Source organism: Leucoraja erinacea, chromosome 37 (assembly GCF_028641065.1).
Source record: "Leucoraja erinacea ecotype New England chromosome 37, Leri_hhj_1, whole genome shotgun sequence".
Classification (NCBI taxonomy): Eukaryota; Metazoa; Chordata; class Chondrichthyes; order Rajiformes; family Rajidae; genus Leucoraja; species Leucoraja erinaceus.
Window position 1 is genome coordinate 11591770 of NC_073413.1, and position 21854 is coordinate 11613623.

The 21854-nt window shown below is 47.0% G+C and overlaps 2 protein-coding genes across 4 annotated transcripts in view; one reads left to right on the forward strand and one right to left on the reverse strand.

Moving 5' to 3' along the window:
* Positions 1–4092, forward strand: part of LOC129713976 (serine/arginine-rich splicing factor 3-like) — a 31772-nt gene extending 27680 nt beyond the window's left edge. For both annotated transcript variants that reach the window (XR_008726298.1, XM_055663415.1), the window contains one exon: positions 323–4092. Coding sequence is in view for 1 of the 2 variants with exons in the window: in XM_055663415.1 (XP_055519390.1) it covers positions 323–350 (28 nt within the window). In the remaining variant the exon portion in view is untranslated. The remainder of the gene's footprint in view (positions 1–322) is intronic.
* Positions 4093–6346: 2254 nt separating this feature from the next.
* Positions 6347–21748, reverse strand: LOC129713975 (Golgi-associated RAB2B interactor protein 3-like). Of its 2 annotated transcripts, none has more exons than XM_055663414.1 (7): positions 21666–21748; positions 16666–16835; positions 15233–15420; positions 11045–11342; positions 9355–9618; positions 7834–7859; positions 6347–6548 (listed from the first exon to the last, which is right to left on the reverse strand). In XM_055663414.1, exons 2-7 carry the CDS (start codon positions 16825–16827, stop codon positions 6482–6484), a joined length of 1005 nt encoding a protein of 334 aa, XP_055519389.1. In that variant the 5' UTR covers positions 16828–16835; positions 21666–21748; the 3' UTR covers positions 6347–6481. The 2 variants fall into 2 exon arrangements, with proteins under 2 accessions (XP_055519389.1, XP_055519388.1); XM_055663413.1 differs by lacking the exon at positions 21666–21748 and adding an exon at positions 21267–21490.
* Between the last annotated feature and the right edge of the window lie 106 nt (positions 21749–21854).

Here is a 21854-nt window from a genome sequence, read left to right on the forward strand (position 1 = left end):
AGATTTGGCATCCACAGGTCATCACATCAACTACAAACAGTTAATGTCACTCCAGTTGGCCATCAATTAATAATTAAGTCAAAGATCAAAATAACAATGATCACCCAGTAAACTAGTGGCTTTTAGGCTCGGCAGCAAATTGACTCTAACTTCTCTCGCAGAACTGTGCGCTATGTGAAGTTTATAAGACTTGTTGAGGTCCTATAATACCTTACAAGGCTAGGAGTTTCTCAAAGTTGTGGTGTAACATTTCTTAAGCCTCTTCTATTTTAATGCCTGAACTATTTTTTTTTTTTTTTCTTTTCCCCGCACTTCACTACAGTCGCTCCCGATCCATTGAGAGGAAATAGTATCTATGGTGGAGCGGGCCTCTTCTCCCCTCTGGCCTCTTGGAGATGAAGGATGTCTGCCTGCAGTGCTCCTGAGATTCTACAACTGGTGAAGATTAACAAGCAGCAGAATGGGGTCGGGAGATGAGGCTGCTGTTTCTTTTATTCTGGTTTGAAGGATGAGCTTTCACCAGCTCACCAATTTTTGGGACTTTTTTTTAAAAACAAAAACAAAAAAAAATTGTCATGCAAAAAAACTATAAAAACTTGCTACTAATCACCAGGAAAGGGGGTCAAACCAGCATTAGAGCAGGCTAACAAAACCTTTTCTTGTAAGTCACCACTGTAGTTTCTTTACATACCCAATGATGTCAACAGTTATTCATTGAATCCCTTTATGCTTTTATTAGTTAATGTCTTGCATTGCAATGTAAAGTTATTGTGACTGAAAAGGGAGTGTTTTTGCCAAGATGTTGGCACTGCTTAATATGCCACACCTTACAGTTTCATAACTCAATTCTTTTTACGGAAGGTGTGAGTGAGGAAGGAGGACAGTTTAGAGATGGGCGCATTGTCAGCTCAGTCTTTTATCTTGGACTTAGTGGGTGTTGAGTTTGCTTGGGGACAGAGACGCAGAAATCTAGTTTTGGAGAAGGGAGGTTTTTCGTCTTCTTACTGGAGGTTGTTGGTTGCGAGGAATTATTTGGGCAGTTCGAGGTAGGGGACGGCGAAGAAAGCAGTGGCCTTAACGAGTTGATGCACGGGCTGAAGATAGACACAAAAAATGCTGGAGTAACTCTGCATCTCTGGAGAGAAGGAATGGGTGACGTTTCAGACTGAAGAAGGGTCTCGACCCAAAAAGTCACCCATTCCTTCTCTCCAGAGATGCTGTCTGTCTCGCTGAGTTACTCCAGTTTTTTTGTGTCCATCTTTGGTTTAAACCAGCATCTGCTTCCTTCCTACACATGTTGATGCCCAGCTGGTCAGGTTTGATCAACAACCTGTACATGATGGGGGACCATGTTCTTGCTGCTTGAGTGTTGTGGTGGCCAGATACTTGTCCTTGTAATAGAACTCTGGGTGCTGCTGATTCAAAAGAGAAGATAAAACCTACTGTACAAGCTGCAACAAAGTAAATGTCAGCCTGGGTGGTGTTTATCTACTTGCCTGACAGCCAGCAGTAATCTGTCTTCAGCTTTCCAAGGGTTCATTCACCCTTGCACCAAGACACTCCCATGCAATATGACACAATGCAGGGTGCAGAGCAGATTGTGTGCTGGGCATTTCTGCCTCATATAATTTCCTTTGGCGGTGGATGCTTTTGAAGAAAACATTCATTCTACACGCAGCCCATTTCATTTTGCTGATAACTCCCTTGGTGTATAGCTTATTCTCTGGTGGTCTGGAGATAAATAACGGTATATCCCAAAGCACTGGCAATAAGCTTACAACCAAAGAACTAGAAATATCTAGATTTCCCCTTTGACATATCTGTACATTTCTGATCTCTTCACTCCGAGTTTTAGAAAAAAAACCCACTTTACTCTGAGCATTGCAGCCTGCCTATGTGCAGTTGTTATTCTCTTCATGGTAGTGCTCACATTTGCAGTTTTTAAAGCTTCAGAAAACTATCAAGAGTTCTGGCAAAGTGTCCGTTTTATCCCACGCTTGCTGGCCTGATATGCCTTGCCCCCCTACTATGGGATTTGGTTTCAATAATCATTGCCTTTCGTGACCAGTTGGTTCCATTTAACTACCTGCTGTACATTTTCTGACGAATGGGTGATGCCTGTGTTACTATCCCATGGGAAATGATGCTGGGACAGGAGAAATCTGCCACAAACACCGTAGCCCTTCATGCGTGTTTGCATTCATATATAATGGGAGTTTTAGTGTTGCGATCAGTTTAGTGTTACATTATTGCAACAGTACATCTGAGCCTACCGATGATGAATTTGAGAAACATTCCTACTAATATAAGAAAAGCCTCTAACATTCTCAGTTGTCTGAGCCTTCACAGACTAGTGTGTTGCTGTCTGACAAACAGAATTATTATTATAGGACGTCATGACTGCTTTATTGACAGATGCATCTTGTTCACTAGCATCCTTATTGTTTTTTTATGACATACTTTAAAATACCAAGAGTGAGTTGATTCTCCAAAGTGTCTGTCTGATGTGCAATGAAAGTGGCGTGGAAGTTTGTGAACTTAAGAGTTTTGTTGCTGAATCTTAACGTAGACATTTCCGTTGACCGTGGCTATTGTGTCTTAATTACCAATGAATTCTCCAGGTGAATGAGAATTCCTTGTTTGGTCCAGTAGATAGATATATCTGGCAGGGTAGTAAGAATGGCAGTATTTATCTCCCAACTTGTTACTCCAATTAAATCTATTCCTCGTGGGATATATTACTTTTGGCATAAAAAACAATTCCAAAGGACTCTTAAAGGATTGGCTGCTGCACTGATATTATTCCAGGCCTCAATCTCAAATCTAGGCTGCGATGAGTGACTCAACTCCAGAATTGAAGAAAAGCAACAAGTGTTAAATGAAGCTTTAGGCTCCTCAGTGTTAGTTACCAGAACTAAGACACTCTGAAACCTCTACATTTCTAGGGAAAGAGCAATTCATATTTTTTTACATGGTACAGGGACTAATACCCTCGAAAAGCCAGCTAAGTGTTACCTAACAAACAACTAGAAAGCCACCTCAACTAATTAAGTTTTTTTTAATGGATCAGTCAGAAAAGCCTGGTGTCTAACGTATTTTCAAATGCTCTCTATTCTGTACCTGGTTTAGGAATTAAATGATAAAAATGCCACAATGTTTGAGGGTTTTCTGTGTTTTTTTCGGATTTAGCAATAAGATCAGCGGTCCACTAAAGGTTCTCTAACAAAAGGTATTATGTGAAATGTTTTAATTTTACCGTACGCTTACATTCCCATACTCCTGTGTATTGCTCCACATTTACCCAAAGGCCACCCCGAACTAAAGCTATCTTTGCATGCAACTCCGAAAGTTGTCTTTTTACAAAGAGTCTGTACAAAGATTCAATATGTGCGAGTAGGCTGTGTCTTAATAAGTGTAAACAAATTATCTGTGAACAAGTTTACCTTTGTCAACATGAGGGATTTGTGGGGGGGGGGGGGAGATTGCATTTGTGAAGCCATGCACTGCTGAAAGACAGGAGCCACAGTGGAGCATTTAGTTTAAAGGCATTAAATGGGAAAGAGATCTGCTCACAGGTTCATTACCCCTTAATTCCAAGCTTGTTTATCATAGTACCATTTAATAGGAACAAAGTGCTTGTTCTGTGTTTCGAAACAGACTGCTTTGGAAGGTAATGGGCATACACATTGCAAATTCCCAGTAAAGGATTTGGAACTGTTTTGTGCATTTCAAACCTGTCCCCCTGACCTCGCTCTGAGAAGTCTCTGTGTCAAAGTATCCAGGTGCATGTTGGCACAAATTTCTTGCTGTTGGACAAGCTATTTGGTTAAATCGATTCTCTTCATTAAGTTATTGCAGGAGCTTTAAAATCCAACGTTGATGGGGCCCCTTGTGTGGCACACTAGTACCTGTACTAAGAAAATGATTTATGATTGTCTAGCTGAGAATATTTTGTGGCATCTGCAGCCAAAACTGTCAGTAAATGACTTTTTTTTAAAGAAAATGACTTGATACTAGCTGGATTGATGTTTGGATTGTGTTTTTTTTTTGTTCTGTTTTTGTCAGATTTCAAAATAAAAGTTATTACAGTCACTTTTGTCTTTTCTGATCTTGTTTGCTCAGTAGGAGCAGATTCATTCTACGGATAGAGGATTTTGAGGATTATTCCTAATATATATATATATAGTACATATAAAATTATAAAAGGACTGGACAAGCTAGATTCAGGACACATGTTCCCAATGTTGGGCGAGTCCAGAACCAGGGGGCACACAGTCTTAAAATAAAGGGGAGGTCATTTAAGACTGAGGTGAGAAAAAACTTTTTCACCCAGAGAGTTGTGAATTTATGGAATTTCCTGCCACAGAGGGCAGTGGAGGCCAAGTCACTGGGTGGATTTAAGAGAGAGTTAGATAGAGCTCTAGGGGCTAGTGGAGTCAAGGGATATGGGGTGAAGGCAGGCACGGGTTATTGATTGGGGACGATCAGCCATGATCACAATGAATGGCGGTGCTGGCTCGAAGGGCTGAATGGCCTCCTCCTGCACCTATTTTCTATGTTTCTATATTACCTGTATTGATTTAACGACGGAGAATGATGTTCAATGATAGTCAAACAAGCGTGATGTGTCCATGCTGACTCAAGATGCCCTGTCTAAGCTAGTTCCATTTGTTTGCATTTGGCCCATGTCCCTCCAAACCTGTTCTATCCATGTACCCATCCAAATGTAATTTTAACTGCTGCATCTGTACCTGTTTCATATACCCATCTATGGAGCGATGGAAATTTCCTTCGCTCCATAGATGCTGCTGCACCCGCTGAGTTTCTCCAGCATTTTTGTGTGTCGTCGGAGACAGTAAGACAGGTACATGGGTAGGTTTAGAAGGATATGTGGCAAATGGGATTAGTGTGGATGGAACATGTTGGTTGGTGTGGGCAAGTTGGGCGGAAGGGCTTTTCAACATAGTTAGGCTGATAATATGATGATTCAATGCTGCTTTTAGAAACATAGAAATTAGGTGCAGGAGTAGGCCATTCAGCCCTTCGAGCCTGCACCGCCATTCAATATGATCATGGCTGATCATCCAACTCAGTATCCCGTCGTACCTGCCTTCTCTCCATACCCCCTCTGATCCCCTTAGCCAGAAGGGCCACATCTAACTCCCTCTTAAATATAGCCAATGAACTGTGGCCTCAACTACCCTCTGTGGCAGAGAGTTCCAGAGATTCACCACTCTTTGTCGCGTGTATCAATACAGGGGCATTCTTTTTTTGTGTGTACAATTCATTGCCTACTATGTTCTGTGTGCTGAAGCAAAGCAAGAATTTCATTGACCTCTCAGGGACACATGACAATAAACTCACTTGAACTTGAACCTTGACGACCATCATACATTAGGCACAAACTAAGTATAGGAGTGTAAGGAGGTACGCTGAGACTACACACGAGTCGGCATTCATGCCATCGCAAAGAACAAGCAGCGAGATTGGTAAGATATTAAAAACTTTAATCTAAAGTTTTCAATCCAAATGCTTCCAAAACAAGGGTCACCACAAAACGATACCACCACAAGAGAGTAAATAACAATGTTGGAACAAGATGCACTGGGACTTAATTCAAGAGAGCTACTCCCGAACACAATCAACACACACATGGTACTTAAGACAAAGGATGCCTACACATTGACTGTGCCAGACTGGGATGTTTGGCTTCTAACCTTTGTCAAAACCAAAATAATGATCTGCTTTAGATCAGTTTTTTTTTGATAGGTTTAAACCCCTGCCTTCTCTGCTATGTTTCTGCATCAAATCCACCTTCCTTGTATCAATAGTTAAAAGATTTCAAACTGCCCTCACACTCTTCACTTCCCTCGCTGATCCATTCATATCTTTTTCTTTATCGACTTTGACCTTTGACTTTTTCTCCTTATCGTGTGGCCTCTTCTCCCTCTTCTCCTTGTCTGCCGCCACGCTCTGCTTCCGCTCTTCCAGTTCTTGTTGCCTCTTCTCTTCCTTCTCCTTCATCTTGGCCTCCTTCTCCCGTTGCTTCTCCTCCTTTTCCCGCTGCCTCGTCTCCTTGTCCTTGACTCCTTGCCCCCCTTTGTCCTTCTCCTTCTGTGCCTTGTCGTCCCTCTCCAGACGCCTCTTCTCCAGCCTATCCAGCCTTTCCTTCGACTGCCTCTCCTTTTCCTTCTGTTTTTCCGCTTTCTCCTTCTCCTTGTCCTCCTTGTCTTTCTGCTTCTTCTTTTCTCTCTCGCCTTTCTCCTCTTTGACCTTCGATTTATCCTTCACCCTGCTCTTGCTAGCGTCTGATCTCTTCTTGTCACCTTTCTCCTTCTTCTCCTCCTTCCGCTCCTCTATCTCCTCCCCCTCGTCCTCGAATTCTAGAGTAGGACGTGACACTGACTTTGCCCGGCGCGGTTCTTCCTGTGGCACCTTCTCTTTGGGAACCTTCTCTACCTTCTCCGCCTTCTCCACCTTCTCACCCTTCTCCCCCTTCTCTCCCTTCTCTCCCTTCTCTCCCTTGAAGAAGTTGAAACCGATTGGCCCTGTGAAGAAACACAAAGAAATTTGCTCAAGTATCAGAAGATTTTCCAGACCTTCATTGGTGGCATAAAATGGTTCGCTGTCTTGTGTGGTTTAGCTTAGAAATACAGCATGGAAGAAGGCTATTTTGCCCACCAATTCTAGGCCGACCATCGGGCACTCAAGTTCTATGCTATCTCAATTTCCCACCCACTCCTTACACACTAGGATGCATTTACAGCAGACAATTAAACTCCAAACCCGCATATCTTTCAGATGGATAGACTGTAGACTGGAGACTGGATAGACTTGGTTAGACTGGATAGACTTGGTTTATTCTCTCTAGAGTTTAGGAGATTGAGAGGGGATCTTATAGAAACGTACAAAATTCTTAAGGGGTTGGACAGGCTAGATGCAGGAAGATTGTTCCCGATGTTGGGGAAGTCCAGGACAAGGGGTCACAACTTAAGGATAAGGGGGAAATCCTTTAAAACCGAGATGAGAAGAACATTTTTCACACGGAGAGTGGTGAATCTCTGGAACTCTCTGCCACAGAGGGTAGTTGAGGCCAGTTCATTGGCTATATTTAAGAGGGAGTTAGATGTGGCTAAGGGGATCAGGGGGTATGGAGAGAAGGCAGGTACGGGATACTGAGTTGGATGATCAGCCATGATCATATTGAATGGCGGTGCAGGCTCGAAGGGCCGAATGGCCTACTCCTGCACCTAATTTCTATGTGGGAGGAAACCGGTCCACCCAGAGGAAACCCACGAGGTCGCGGGGAGAACGTGCAAACTCCACTCAGTGTCTGGTGCTATGTGGCACCAGACCTGGCCAATGAAATTCCTCGTATATGTTGCAAAACATACTTGGCGACTAAAGTCGGATTCTCATTCTGACTCTGACCAACTCCACCAGTCTAGTGTTAATGGGTAAAACTGATTTCAACACCATAATTAATCTAGATGGAGGAGCGGAACGGTGGCACAGCCTTAGAGCTGCTGCCACACAGCGTCAGAGATCCCGGGTCGATCCCGACTAGGGGTGCTGTCGTTGTGGAGTTTGCACGTTCTCCCCGTGACCTGCGTGGGTTTGCTCCGAGATCTTCGATTTCCTCCCACACTCCAAGGGCATACAGTTATGCAGGTAAATTGACTTGGTAAATGTAAAAATTGTCCCTAGCCTGTGTCGATTTGCGGGGGGTCGCTGGTAGCCGCGGACACGATGGGCCGAAGGGCCTGTTTCCGCGCTGTATCTCTAAAACTAAACTAAACTGAACGTGATCTCGGTCTCAATCAAATGCCATACCTCGAGTCTTCTTCTTTGGCTGTGGCCTGTTGGACAAAGATCATTTTATTAAAAAATAAGCAAAAATAGATTTATTCAAACATTTAGAATACTATTTACAATGCTAAACAATTCAAAACAAAACCCACCACCATAGTACAAGAAAAATCAAATATTCTTAACTTTCCCCATCCTTATTAAGGATACACCCCCCCCCCCCCCCCCCCCCCCCCCCAGGACTGAGGAGCCCCAAACCAGGACATCTCTGGAACTCTCTGCCACAGAGGGTAGTTGAGGGCAGTTCATTGGCTATATTTAAGAGGGAGTTAGATGTGGCCCTTGTGGCTAAAGGGGATCAGAGGGTATGGAGAGAAGGCAGGTACGGGATACTGAGTTGGATGATCAGCCATGATCATATTGAATGGCGTTGCAGGCTCGAAGGGCCGAATGGCCTACTCCTGCACCTATTTTCTATGTTTCTATGTTTCTATCTTTGGCCCCAAACCCTCTCCCCTACGCACAGGGGGTGTGCAAAGGTCAATGGCGGTTGAGAGACAATAGGCAATAGGTGCAGGAGTAGAGGCCATTCGGCCCTTCGAGCCAGCACCCACCGCCATTCATTGTGATCATGGCTGATCATCCCCAATCAGTACCCCGTTCCTGCCTTCTCCCCCATATCCCCTGACTCTGCTATCTTTAAGAGCCCTATCTAGCTCCCTCTTGAAACTTGCATTGTGACTTTGTACACAAAGAATGATTGATATATTGTTTAACGTTCTCCTTGCCACGTTCTCTGTTTTATGTCCTGTTTCATGCTCTACGTTCTACGCTGTACTCTCTACGATTTACGCTCTGTCCTACGATCTCTACGTTTCACACTCTGCTCTCCGCTCTACTAGGGGAGAGAGGAGAAGGGTGGGAGGATGGTGGTGGGGGTAGGGGAGGGGGGGGTGTGGGGGGGATGCCGGGGGGGGGGGGGGGGGTGGGGGGGGGGGGGGAGGGGAGGGGGGGGGAAGGAGGGGGAGGGAGATCGGGGAGGGGGAGAGGGGAGGGGTGGGAAACATAGAAACATAGAAATTGGGTGCATGAGTAGGCCATTCGGCCCTTCGAGCCTGCACCGCCATTCAATATGATCATGGCTGATCATCCAACTCAGTATCCCGTACCTGCCTTCTCTCCATACCCCCTGATCCCCTTAGCCACAAGGGCCACATCTAACTCCCTCTTAAATATAGCCAATGAACTGTGGCCTCAACTACCCTCTGTGGCAGAGAGTTCCAGAGATTCACCACTCTCTGTGTGAAAGAAGTTCTTCTCATCTCGGTTTTAAAGGATTTCCCCTTTATCCTTAAACTGTGACCCCTTGTCGTGGACTTCCCCAACATCGGGAACAATCTTTCTGCATCTAGCCTGTCCAACCCCTTAAGAATTTTGGGGGGGGGGGGTGAGGGGGGGGGAGATGGGAGAGGGGGAGGGGAGGGAGAGGGGAAGGGGAGAGGGGGGGCTGGGGGGGGGGGGGGGGGGGGGGGGGGGGATACCCACGGATCGACGCGGGGGCCACGGCTCTTGCTCCTGGGTGAAGTCGGGAATACTGTCGGTGTCGCCCTCACTCTCTCCCGCTTTGCTGGACGCGCTCTTCTTGCTCCTGCGGCTCTGGGTCCTTTCGCTGCAGTCCTCCGGCTTGTCGGCCTTCTCCACCTTCTCATCCCTGTCCCCCCTCTCGCCCGGCTTGCCTTTCTTGCTCTTGTCGCTCTTCTCACTCTTCTTGCTGCTCGCCCGGCTGGCCTCGTAGAACTCCCTCATGCCCTGGGCTCGGCGTTGCCCCGATATCACACGGGGCCGGGGACAGGGGGAGGAAGAGAGGGGAGAGGAAAGTTAGTCCACATGTTGTAGGAACCGCAGCATCTTCAGGGACAGCCCACTTCCCCACGACCTGAGATAGACAACAAGCTGGAGGGAGTTAGTCAGTGAGACAGGCAGCATCTCCGGAGAGAAGGAATGGGTGACGTCTCGACCCATTCTTTCTCTCACTGAGTTACTGACTCCTGCTTTTTATGTCTATCTTCGGTTTAAACCAGGATCTGCAGTTCCTTCCTGCACTTTCCTACAAACATCAGGTTCTTGAACCGACCCGCAGAACCCTAAACCTACCCCGACACGGAACGTAACGGGCCACCTTTGGGAGAGTCCAGGATCAGAGGGCACAGCCTCAGAATTAAAGGATGTACCTTTAGGAAGGAGATGAGGAGGAATTTCTTTAGTCAGAGGGTGGTGAATCTGTGGAATTCTTTGGAGGCCACTAGTCAGTGGATATTTTTAAGGCAGAGATAGATAGATTCTTGATTAGTAGAGGGGGTCATAGGTTATGGGGAAAGGCAGGAGAATGGGGTTAGGAGGGAGAGATAGATCAGCCGCGATTGAATTGCAGAGTAGACATGATGGGCCGAATGGCCTAATTCTACTCCTTACAGTCCTTACGGTTCAAGAACCTGATGTTTGTAGGAAAGTGCAGGAAGGAACTGCAGAGAGTAGTGCGTTCGGCCGAACGCACTATGGGAACTTCACTCGCCCCCCTGCAGGAACTATACAACAGGAGGTGCAACTCCAGAGCAAATAAAATCATGGGAGACCCCTTCCACCCCTGCAACGGACTGTTCCAGCCGCTACGGTCAGGCAAACGCCTCCGTTGCCATGCGGTGAGAACGGAGAGGTTGAGAAGGAGTTTCTTCCCAGAGGCCATTCGGACTGTAAACGCCTATCTCACCAGGGACTAACTCTACAGAACGTTTTTCCTTCCATTATTTATTATGTAAAAGAATATGTGTGTTATGATTGTGTTTATAATTTGTTTGGTTGTTTTGTTGTTTGTCTTTTGCACAAAAGTCCGCGAGCATTGCCACTTTCATTTCACTGCACATCTCGTATGTGTATGTGACAAATAAACTTGACTTGACTTGACTCTTATGACCTTATGACCTCTTGCACTAATGTGGACTTTTCTTCGAAGGTTCATGTGATACGAGAGGTCGCTGGTGGACAGAGCGACGGGAGGAGGAGGAAGAGTGGACAAAGCAATGACCAACTGGAAGAAGCAGCAGAAGGTGAGAGGGGAGGGAGCCCCAGGGTGTCCAAGCATGTACAGTTCTAGTGGCAGTTCTACTCTCTCCACCCGCCCCTTCACCCCAATCTCCCCGTGTGTGGGCTGCCAAAGGGCAGAAGGACGTGGACGTACCGGCGACATCTCAGGGGGTTCCAGTTGCCACTCGGACAGCTCAGTAGCCGAGGTCTCTGCGCTGGCCTGCTCCAGGATGCACTCGATTTCGGGCGTCACGGCCTCGTATCCGTACACCTCCTCGGGGCTGGTGCGGAGCAAATTCACCAGCTTCATCCAGCGCTCAAACACCTCGTTCTCGCACTCTGGGTGGATGTAGAGCTGGAGGTAAAAGGCCCGGCCATTGGCAAGCTTCAATCTCAGCCGCCGGTTGTAGACGTCGTGGATTGAGATGTTGACAAAGCTCAGGGGGAAGAGCCTGGCAGAGAAATCGGGGTGGGGGGTTAGTTTTCACATTCAGATTCAGATTTTCAGATTCAGATTCAGATTCAGATTCAATTTTAATTGTCATTGTCAGTGTACAGTACAGAGACAACGAAATGCATTTAGCATCTCCCTGGAAGAGCGACATAGCAAGCGATTTGAATAAATAATAATAAGTGTCGGGGGGGGGGGGGGGGGGGGGGGGGGGGGGGGGTGATTGGCAGTCACCGAGGTACGTTGTTTAGTAGAGTGACAGCCGCTGGGAAGAAGCTGTTCCTCGACCTGCTGGTTCGGCAACGGAGAGACCTGTAGCGCCTCCCGGATGGTAGGAGGGTAAACAGTCCATGGTTGGGGTGAGAGCTGTTCACAAACAACCTGTACTCAACATTACTATTTAGAAACATAGAAACTTAGAAATTAGGTGCAGGAGTAGGCCATTCGGCCCTTCGAGCCAGCACCGCCTTTCAATATGATCATGGCTGATCATCCAACTCAGTATCCCGTACCTCCCTTCCCTCCATACCCTCTGATCCCCTTAGCCACAAGGGCCACATCTAACTCCCTCTTAAATATAGCCAATGAACTGGCCTCGACTACCCTCTGTGGCAGAGAGTTCCAGAGATTCACCACAAGAGCGACAAGAGCAATCATTTCCGTGCTGTAATTGTTATATGGTTATGGTTTACTCTCTAGAATTTAGGAGACTGAGAGGGGATCTTATAGAAACTTACAAAATTCTTAAGGGGTTGGACAGGCTAGATGCAGGAAGATTGTTCCCGATGTTGGGGAAGTCCAGGACAAGGGGCCACACACAGTTTAAGGATAAGGGGGAAATCTTTTAAAACTGAGATGAGAAGAACTTTTTTCACACAGAGAGTGGTGAATCTCTGGAACTCTCTGCCACAGAGGGTAGTTGAGGCCACAGTTCATTGGCTATATTTAAGAGGGAGTTAGATGTGGCCCTTGTGGCTAAGAGGATCAGGGGGTATGGAGAGAAGGCAGGTACGGGAAACTGAGTTGGATGATCAGCCATGATCATATTGCACCTATTGTCTATGTTTCTATGTTTCTATGGGGAGAGACTACAAAAAGTAGTAAACTCTGCCCAGTCCATCATCGGCTCTGACCTTCCTTCCATCGAAGTGATTTATCGCAGTCGCTGCCTCATAAAGGCTGCCAGTATCATCAAAGACCCACACACCATCCTGGCCACACACTCATCCCCCTGCTACCTTCAGGTAGAAGGTACAGGAGCCTGAAGACTGCAACGTCCAGGTTCAGGAATAGCTACTTCCCCACAGCCATCAGGCTATTAAACTTGGCTCGGACAAAACTCTGAACATTAATAACCCATTATCTGTTATTTGCACTTTATCAGTTTATTTATTCATGTGTGTGTATATATTTATATTATGGTATATGGACACACTGATCTGTTTTGTAGTAAATGCCTACTATGTTCTGTGTGCTGAAGCAAAGCAAGAATTTCATTGTCCTATACAGGCACACATGACAATAAACTCACTTGAACTTGAACTTGATGGCGCCCAGCCCAGTGCTCCATGACTCTATCAGGCAGTGCAACAAAGAATATACACAGAAAGAAACCCGTCTGAAGAAGGGTTTCGGCCCGAAACGTTGCCTATTTCCTTCGCTACACAGATGCTGCTGCACCCGCTGAGTTTCTCTAGCTTTTTGTGTAACCTCCGATTCTCCAGCATCTGCAGTTCCCTCTTAAACAAAGAATATACACAAGTGTGCAGAATATAGTGTTGCAGCTACGGAGAAAGTGCAGATTTAAAAAAAAGTGCAGGTGCTGCAACAGGGTAGGTTGGAGGATCAGTGAAATATCCATAGCATAAGTGAGGTTTAAGAGTCTAATAACAGCAGGGGAATGTTAAAAATGTCAAAAGGTCACCCATTCCTTCTCTCCAGAGTTGCTGCCTGTCCCCGCTAGAGTTACACCAGCATTTTGTAAACACTGGCCACTTCTTAAAGCATGCAGTCCTGTAACAGTTCGTTGCTGCCACCAAGTGGTTGACTTGCACAACAGCAGCTGGCCGGAGTTAATTCAGGGGAAAGACTAAACGCTCCAGCCACTGGAAGGGTCAGCGTGGTGGGAGGGAGATGGGATGGAGCACCTGGTTGCGGGGGGCAACCATCCCAACAACTAACTCTCACTCAACACCAACAGGACCATGAATGGATTGATTGGTCAGTGCGGGTGTCAGCGGTTGTGGGTGGAGAGAAGGCATGAGAATTGGGTTGAGAGGGAGAGATAGACCTGCCCTGATTGAATGGCGGAGTGTAGTTGATGGGCCGAATGGCCTAATACTGTTCTAGCCTTGTGACCTTTGATAGGGGACAGGTAGATAACCTGATCCTGTACTGGGGACAGACGCATGGAACTGTAGGGTGGGCAGTGGTCAGCAAACTGGACATGTGGGCTGGAGGCCTGAGGGTCAACTTGATGGGCTGAATGGCCTAATTCTGCTCCTATCACTTCAATGATTGTTGGCCTGAGGGGGGGGTGGATGACCAAGGGGCAGTTGTCACTGTGTGGGGTGGACAGTAGAGAGAGTTCACAGCCTCAAGTTCCTGGGGTTAACAATTCGGATAACTGTCCTGGGCACATTGATGGAGGTATGGCAGCACTCTAATGTCCTCGAAGTTTACGGAGATTCGGCTCGTCACCGAATGCTCTAACAAACCTCTAGAGCTGCTGCCTCACAGCGCCAGAGACCCGGGTTCGATCCTGACTACGGGCGCTGTCTGTACGGAGTTTGCACGTTCTCCCCGTGACCTGCGTGGGTTTTCTCCGGGCGCTCCGGTTTCCTCCCACACTCCAAAGGCGCGCAGGTTTGTAGGTTGATTTGCTTCTGTGAATTATTCCTAGTGTGTACTAGGAACGTGTCACACGCACACGGCACTTGCACACCTCGCACGCGGCACATCACACGCACACGCCACATACACGTCACACACACGTCACACCTCACACATGTCACACCTCGTGTGCATGTCACATCACACGCACACGCCATATCGCACGTCACACCTCGCACATGTCAGAGCTCACACCTCATGTGCACGTCACATGCACATCACGCACACGTGTCACACACACACACCACACGCACAGGTATCTGTGTCCATGTGCCTGTGATGGTCATTGTTGCTGTACCTCACCATGCTTGTGCACGTATCATTAGGTTTGGTGTGACCTGGCCTGGCCTGGTCTAACCTGGTATAACCTGACCTGGTCTAACCTGACCTGGTCTAACCTGACCTGGTCTAACCTGGCCTAGCCTGACCTGACCTAGTCTAACCTGATCTGACCTGGTCTAACCTGACCTGGTCTAACCTGACCTGACCTGGTCTAACCTGGCCTGACCTGGTCTAACCTGCCCTGACCTGACCTGGTCTAACCTGGCCTGACCTGACCTGGTCTAACCTGACCTGGTCTAACCTGACCTGTCTAACCTAACCTGTCTAACCAGACCTGACCTGGTCTAACCTGACCTGACCTGGTCTAACCTGGCCTGACCTGGTCTAACCTGACCTGGTCTAACCTGACCTGGTCTAGCCTGACCTGACCTAGTCTAACCTGACCTGACCTGGCCTAGCCTTCCCTGACCTGGTCTAACCTGACCTGGCCTGGTCTAACCTGACCTGACCTTCCCTGACCTGGTCTAACCTGGTCTAACCTGACCTGGCCTAGCCTGACCTGACCTGGTCTAACCAGACCTGACATGGTCTAACCAGACCTGACCTAGTCTAACCGACCTAGTCTAACCAGACCTGACATGGTCTGACCTGACCTGACCTAGTCTAACCTGGCCTGACCTGGCCGTGCCTCGGTGGCCTCACGTGCCGGCTCCTCACCTGGTGAGTTCCATGGGGCATCGGTCAGTCGACACCTTGCAGCTGCACGTAATCTCCGAGAAGGAGTCCAGTGGCCGGGCAAGCAGCATGACGTTGGGGAGGGAGAAGTTTGGGCTTGTGGATGTCACCCCCACTGTCACCACAGTCACCTGGTTATGAATGTTCAGCACCTCCCCCTTCTTTGTCACCTGCCGGAGATAGAGAGAGCAGTCAACACCAACAGTAAACTCAACAACCCCAACCCCCCAAACACAATCATCTCTGTCACAGATAGCAGTGGAGATCCACTTAATGCATTTCGTTGTCTCTGTACTGTACACTGACAATGACAATTAAAATTGAATTTGAATCTGAATCTGGAGGCCAATTCACTAGATGGTTTCAAGAGAGAGTTCGATTTAGCTCTTAGGGCTAACAGAAGAAGGGATCTGAAGGATGAGAGGGAATCTTATAGAAACATATAAAATTCTTAAGGGGATTGGACAGGCTAGATGTAGGAAACATGTTCCCCATGTTGGGGGAGTCCAGAACCAGGGGCCACACACACACAGTTTAAGAATAAGGGGTAAGCAATTTAGAACGGAGACGAGGAAACACTTTTTCTCACAGAGAGTTGTGGGCTTGTACACTCTGGAGTTTAGAAGGATGAGAGGGCATCTCTTTTTCACACAGAGAGTGGTGAGTCTGTGGAATTCTCTGCCTCAGAGGGCCAGTGGAGGCCGGTTCTCTGGATGCTTTCAAGAGAGAGCTAGATAGGGCTCTTAAAGATAGTGGAGTAAGGGGGATATGGGGAGAAGGCAGGAACGGGGTACTGATTGTGGATGATCAGCCATGATCACATTGAATGGCGGTGCTGGCTCGAAGGGCCGAATGGCCTCTACTCCTGCACCTATTGTCTATTGTCTATTCATTTTCGAACATGTAAGATTCAATAGTTATTCATTTGTACTCCCTGGCTTTTGACCATGCCTGAGGCTTTGCTTCTGTTTGTGGTGTTTTTGATGTTTCTTTATTTTGCATGTCTTTTCCTACTATTTCTTTTGATTGTTATTTTTGGTGTGTATTAACTTTTTTTGTCAATGATTAGTGACGTACAGGACTTTGTTGCAGCTATGTTTGTTTTTCAGATCAGATTCAGATTCAATTTAATTGTCATTGTCAGTGTACAGTACAGAGACAACGAAATGAAAGTGCTGAGTTCCACAGATTCACCACTCTCTGCGTTAAAAATGATTTTAAAGTGCTCTATAAATAAAATTATTATTATTATTATTATTATTATTATTATTATTCAATGTGTCGTGTACAGATTTATTGTTCATTTAATATTATTGTATTGTCATTTTGCTTTGTTTTAAAACTTTTTTTTTTGCATTACATGTCCAAAATAAAATATATACTGATGCTAATGTAGTAATTAGCGCCTCGTTTACCTGTATGAAATCGCTCTCGAAGATGGGTGCGTACTTGAACGGGTCGTATTCGCCGTAGAACAGGTGTTGCTGGAGGGCACCAGGAGTCGGGGCTTCCGTACAAATCTTCTGCTTGGCCAGAGGGCCACAGAGCACAGTGGGATCTGAATCCAGCGAGACCATTCTGACTCCTGAGCCCCAGAGATACACACAGTGAGTACACGCAGTGAGGCAACATCTCACACACACACACACACATCAACGCGTAGTAACATACAGTGGCAGACAATGCGGTGAATTACTCGGCAGCCCAGGCAGCAGCTGGCAGTGAAGACCAACACTACACCCAACTTCCACAGGCAGCAAGCACACTGGCAGGTTGCAACTCGAACAGGCCAGGACAGGGAATAGAAACATTTTCCCTGCATCTAGCCTGTCCAATCCCTTTAGAATTGAAGAATTGAAGTCTGAAGGAGGGTTTTGGCCCAAAGCATAGAAACATAGACAATAGGTGCAGGAGTAGAGGCCATTCGGCCCTTCGAGCCTGCACCATTCGCCATTCAATATGATCAAGGCTGATCATCCAACTCAGTATCCCATCCCCGCCTTCTCTCCATACCCCCTGATCCCTTTAGCCACAAGGGCCACATCTAACTCCCTCTTAAATATAGCCAATGAACTGTGTGGCCTCAACTGTGTTTTTTTCACACAGAGAGTGGTGAATCTGTGGAACTCTCTGCCACAGAGGGTAGTTGAGGCCACAGTTCATTGGCTATATTTAAGAGGGAGTTAGATGTGGCCCTTGTGGCTAAGGGGATCAGGGGGTATGGAGAGAAGGCAGGTACGGGATACTGAGTTGGATGATCAGCCATGATCATATTGAATGGCGGTGCAGGCTCGAAGGGCCGAATTGCCTACTCCTGCACCTATTGTCTATGTTTCTATGTACAGTGACAGTTATGAATGACTCAGAAAAACACTAAATATTAAAAATAATATAACATTCATGATAAAACACCATTCAGTTCAAATCTGCAGTTGTTTCCCACAAATAAAGTGAATAGTGTTTAGTGCAGGATAAAGTCCCATCAAAGATAGTCCGAGGGTCTCCAGCGAGGTGGATGGAAGTTCAGGACTGCTCTGTACTTGTTTGTAATGGTGCAGGCTCGAAGGGCCGAATGGCCTACTCCTGCACCTAATTTCTATGTTTCTATGTTTCTATGTTTCTAACCACCTTCTGTGGCAGAGAGTTCCACAGATTCACCACTCTCTGCGTTAAAAATGATTCTCTGTGTAAAAAATGAATGGTGGTTAACACAAGTTGCCTAATTCCCCACCATTTTTCACTCGTGGACATTTTCCATCGGGCTAGAAAAAAACGCCCCGACCTACTTGATGCCACGTGTACATACGTCTGGCATCATGGCCTGCTACGACCAGCCTATGGTCTCGTGACAACCATGCTGCGAGTATGGGTCAACGGCAAACTCGGCAGAGGTTGTGAATTAGGCAATTTGGTGTTTCACGACCTCTGCCGAGTCTGCCCTTGACTCATACTCACAGCATGGTCGTCACGAGATCGTAGGAAGTCCGTAGTTAGGTCGTAGGAGGTCGTAGGTAGGTCCTAGGCAGGTAGGTACTCGTGGCATCAAGTAGGTTGGGGCGTTTTCCTAGCCTGATGGAAAATGTCCACGAGTAAAAAAGGTGGGGAATTAGGTTGTGAAAGTGGGACAGGGCCTGGAGGTGGCGAGGCAGGTCGAGACTGGGAAGATCTCAACCCGAAATGTGCAGGCTCTCAACCCGGTGTAGGCTCGAAGGGCCGAATGGCCTACTCCTGCACCTAATTTCTATGTTTCTATGTCACTGATTCCTTTTCCCCAGAGATGCAGCCGGACTCGCTGAGTTACTCCAGCATTTTGTGTCTATCTTCGGTGTAAACCAATATTTGCAGTTCCTTCTCACACAGAGAGCGGTGGACACTGCCCGGTCCATCGCAGTACTGGTACTGACCACCCCACCATCGAAGGGATCTACAGGAGTCGGAGACCAACACCACCCTGGCCATGCTCTCATCTCGCTGCTACCATGGGGAATAAGATACAGGAGCCTGAAAACTGTGACCTCCAGGTTCAGGAACAGCTTCTTCCCAACAACCTGAAGGAGGGTTTCGGCCCGAAACGTTGCCTATTTCCTTCACTCCATAGATGCTGCTGCACCCGCTGAGTTTCTCCAGCATTTTTATGTATCTTCCCAACAACCACTGCACAACACTAACCCCATCGACTGTGATCTCCAGTCTGTGTCGTTGGTTGCTCTAAAGAGTTTAGTTTTGCCTCTATCAATGCTACGTCGTATTATAGTTATTAATTAAATTTATTATTGATCATTACAAAATGTATCTGTTATCATGTTGAGCTACAGCAAGTAAGAATGTCATTGAGCCATCCAGCACTGAAATAGGCCTTTCATCCCAACTTGCCCAAGCTGACCAACATGGCCCATCTACACCAGTCCCACCTGCCCGCATTTGGCCCATATCCCTCTAAACCTTTCCTATACATGTACATGTCCAAATAACTTTTAAAGGTTGTTATAGCACCTGTGTCTCAACTACCTCCTCTGGCAGCTTGTTCCATACATTCACCACCCACTGTGTAACAAAGTTGACCCTCAGGTTCCTATTAAATCTTTCCCCAGCCCCAACCCCTGAGGCAAACCATTAGTCACTGGTCCAGTCCAAAGCTCCATCAACCTTCTTGGTTATTTATTTTTAAACAATCAATCAATCATTAGTTTAAGAAAGAACTGCAGATGCTGGAAAAATCGAAGGTGGACAAAAATGCTGGAGAAACTCAGCGGGTGAGGCAGCATCTATGTGGAGCGAAGGAATAGGCGACGTTTTGGGTCGAGACCCTTCTTCAGACTAATGGCTAATTATCTTCAATATAATCCTGATCTTCCAACCTACCTCATTGCAGATACCGAACTTTTATTCTGGAACTACAGTGCTACAATTCTGTTACCATTATATTATGTACTCTGGTAATTTTTTTCTTTGCACTATCTAGGTGTGATACTCGGGTACAGCTGTGGGGTTGCTCCAGCACTCTGTGTCCTTTTGCCCTGCTATAAACTTAGCTTTCACATAGAAACATAGAAACATAGAAACATAGACAATAGGTGCAGGAGTAGGCCATCTGGCCCTTCGAGCCTGCACCATTCGCCATTCAATATGATCATGGCTGATCATCCAACTCAGTATCCTGTACCTGCCTTCTCTCCATACCCCCTGATCCCTTTAGCCACAAGGGCCACATCTAACTCCCTCTTAAATATAGCCAATCAAACTGTGGCCTCAACTACCTTCTGTGGCAGAGAATTCCACAGATTCACCACTCTCTGTGTGAAAAAGGTTTTCCTCACCTCGGTTCTAAAAGATTTCCCCCTTATCCTTAAACTGTGTGTGTGACCCCCTTGTTCTGGACTTCCCCAACATCGGGAACAATCTTCCTGCATCTAGCCTGTCCAACCCCTTAAGAATTTTGTAAGTTTCTATAAGATCCCCCCTCAATCTTCTAAATTCTAGCGAGTACAAGCCAAGTCTATCCAGTCTTTCTTCATATGAAAGTCCTGACATCCCAGGAATCAGTCTGGTGAACCTTCTCTGTATTCCCTCTATGGCAAGAATGTCTTTCCTCAGATTAGGAGACCAAAACGGTATGCAATACTCCAGGTGTGGTCTCACCAAGACCCTGTACAACTGCAGTAGAACCTCCCTGCTCCTATACTCAAATCCTTTTACAGCCTCCTGTCAATAATAAACTAATACCATCAAACATGGAACATTCTTAAAGCAATTTAAAATAAGCACATGCACCCCCAGAATCCTAACCCCAACCACCCAGGATTCTAAGATAGATTGAAAATGCTGGAGTAACTCAGTGGGTCAGGCAGCGTCTCGGGAGAAATGAAATAGGTGATGTTTCATGGATAGGTGACATTTCACAGAGTGCTGGAGTAACTCAGCGGGTGCAGCAGCATCTATGGAGCTAAGGAAATAGGCAACGTTTCGGGCCGAAACCCGGAAGGGTTTCGGCCCGAAACGTTGCCTATTTCCAGAAGGATTTCGGCTCGAAACGTTGCCTATTTCCTTCGCTCCATAGATGCTGCTGCACCATAACACAGCGGGTCAGGCAGCATCAGCTGTGGCGAACATGGATAGTTGACGATACAGAGAGTGCTGGAGTAACTCAGCGGGTCAGGCAGCATCTGTTGAGAACATGGATAGTTGACGTTTCACAGAGTGCTGGAGTAACTCAGCGGGTCAGGCAGCATCTGTGGGGGAAAGGAACAGGTGAGGTTTCTGGTCGAGACCCTTTTTCAGACTTAACCATGTTCTCCAGAGATGTAAATGCTCCATAGACGCTGAGTTACTCCAGCACTTTGTGTCTTTGGTATAAACCAGCATCTGCAGTTCCTCGTAACATTACTATCCATGTTCTCCGGAGATGCTGCCTGCCCCCCCCCCCGGCTGAGTTACTCCAGCACTTTGTGTCTTTCTTTGGTACAAAGCAGCATCTGCAGTTCCTTCCTTTCTACACTCCATATGGCCCGGGACTTACAGTCTTTAGTGGAAGCGGCGCATGGATCGTGAGACTGCGCCAGATGTCAGCAGTCCTGGGATAGGCATCCACAGCGGCGAGGGGCCGAAAGGACTCGAACCAGCGGGGAATCCCCCACAGTGACGTAAGTCCAAGAGCCTTCTCGTCATCTGGTTGTGACGTCGCTCGGGGCTCCCCTTTTTCTCTGATACAACCTGAGCGTTCTCTCTGGTCAGCTCCCTGCAATAAAAATGTTTCTCTCTCCCCCCTCCCTCTCTCCCCGGAGCACAACTCAGCCCCCCCCCCCCCCCCACCCTCCCTCTCCCATCACCCACTCATTATTGTGTAATGTTACTAATTATCAAAAAAACGTGTTAAAAATATCACCGCGTCGCCGGCCAGCGCCCGTTCAACACCGACCTGCCCCGTCTCATTAATCTGCCACGCTCCTCTTATCTCCGCATGTGTGCTCAATAAATAACTGCTTCTTTTTTTTAAGTTCCCTATTTTTTTTTTTCAATATCCAGTGCAGAATGTTTCAATAACACGCTGCAGCAGATTTAATGCTACGCTCATCAGCAGGCGATGATGTCACCAAGGGCAGTCACA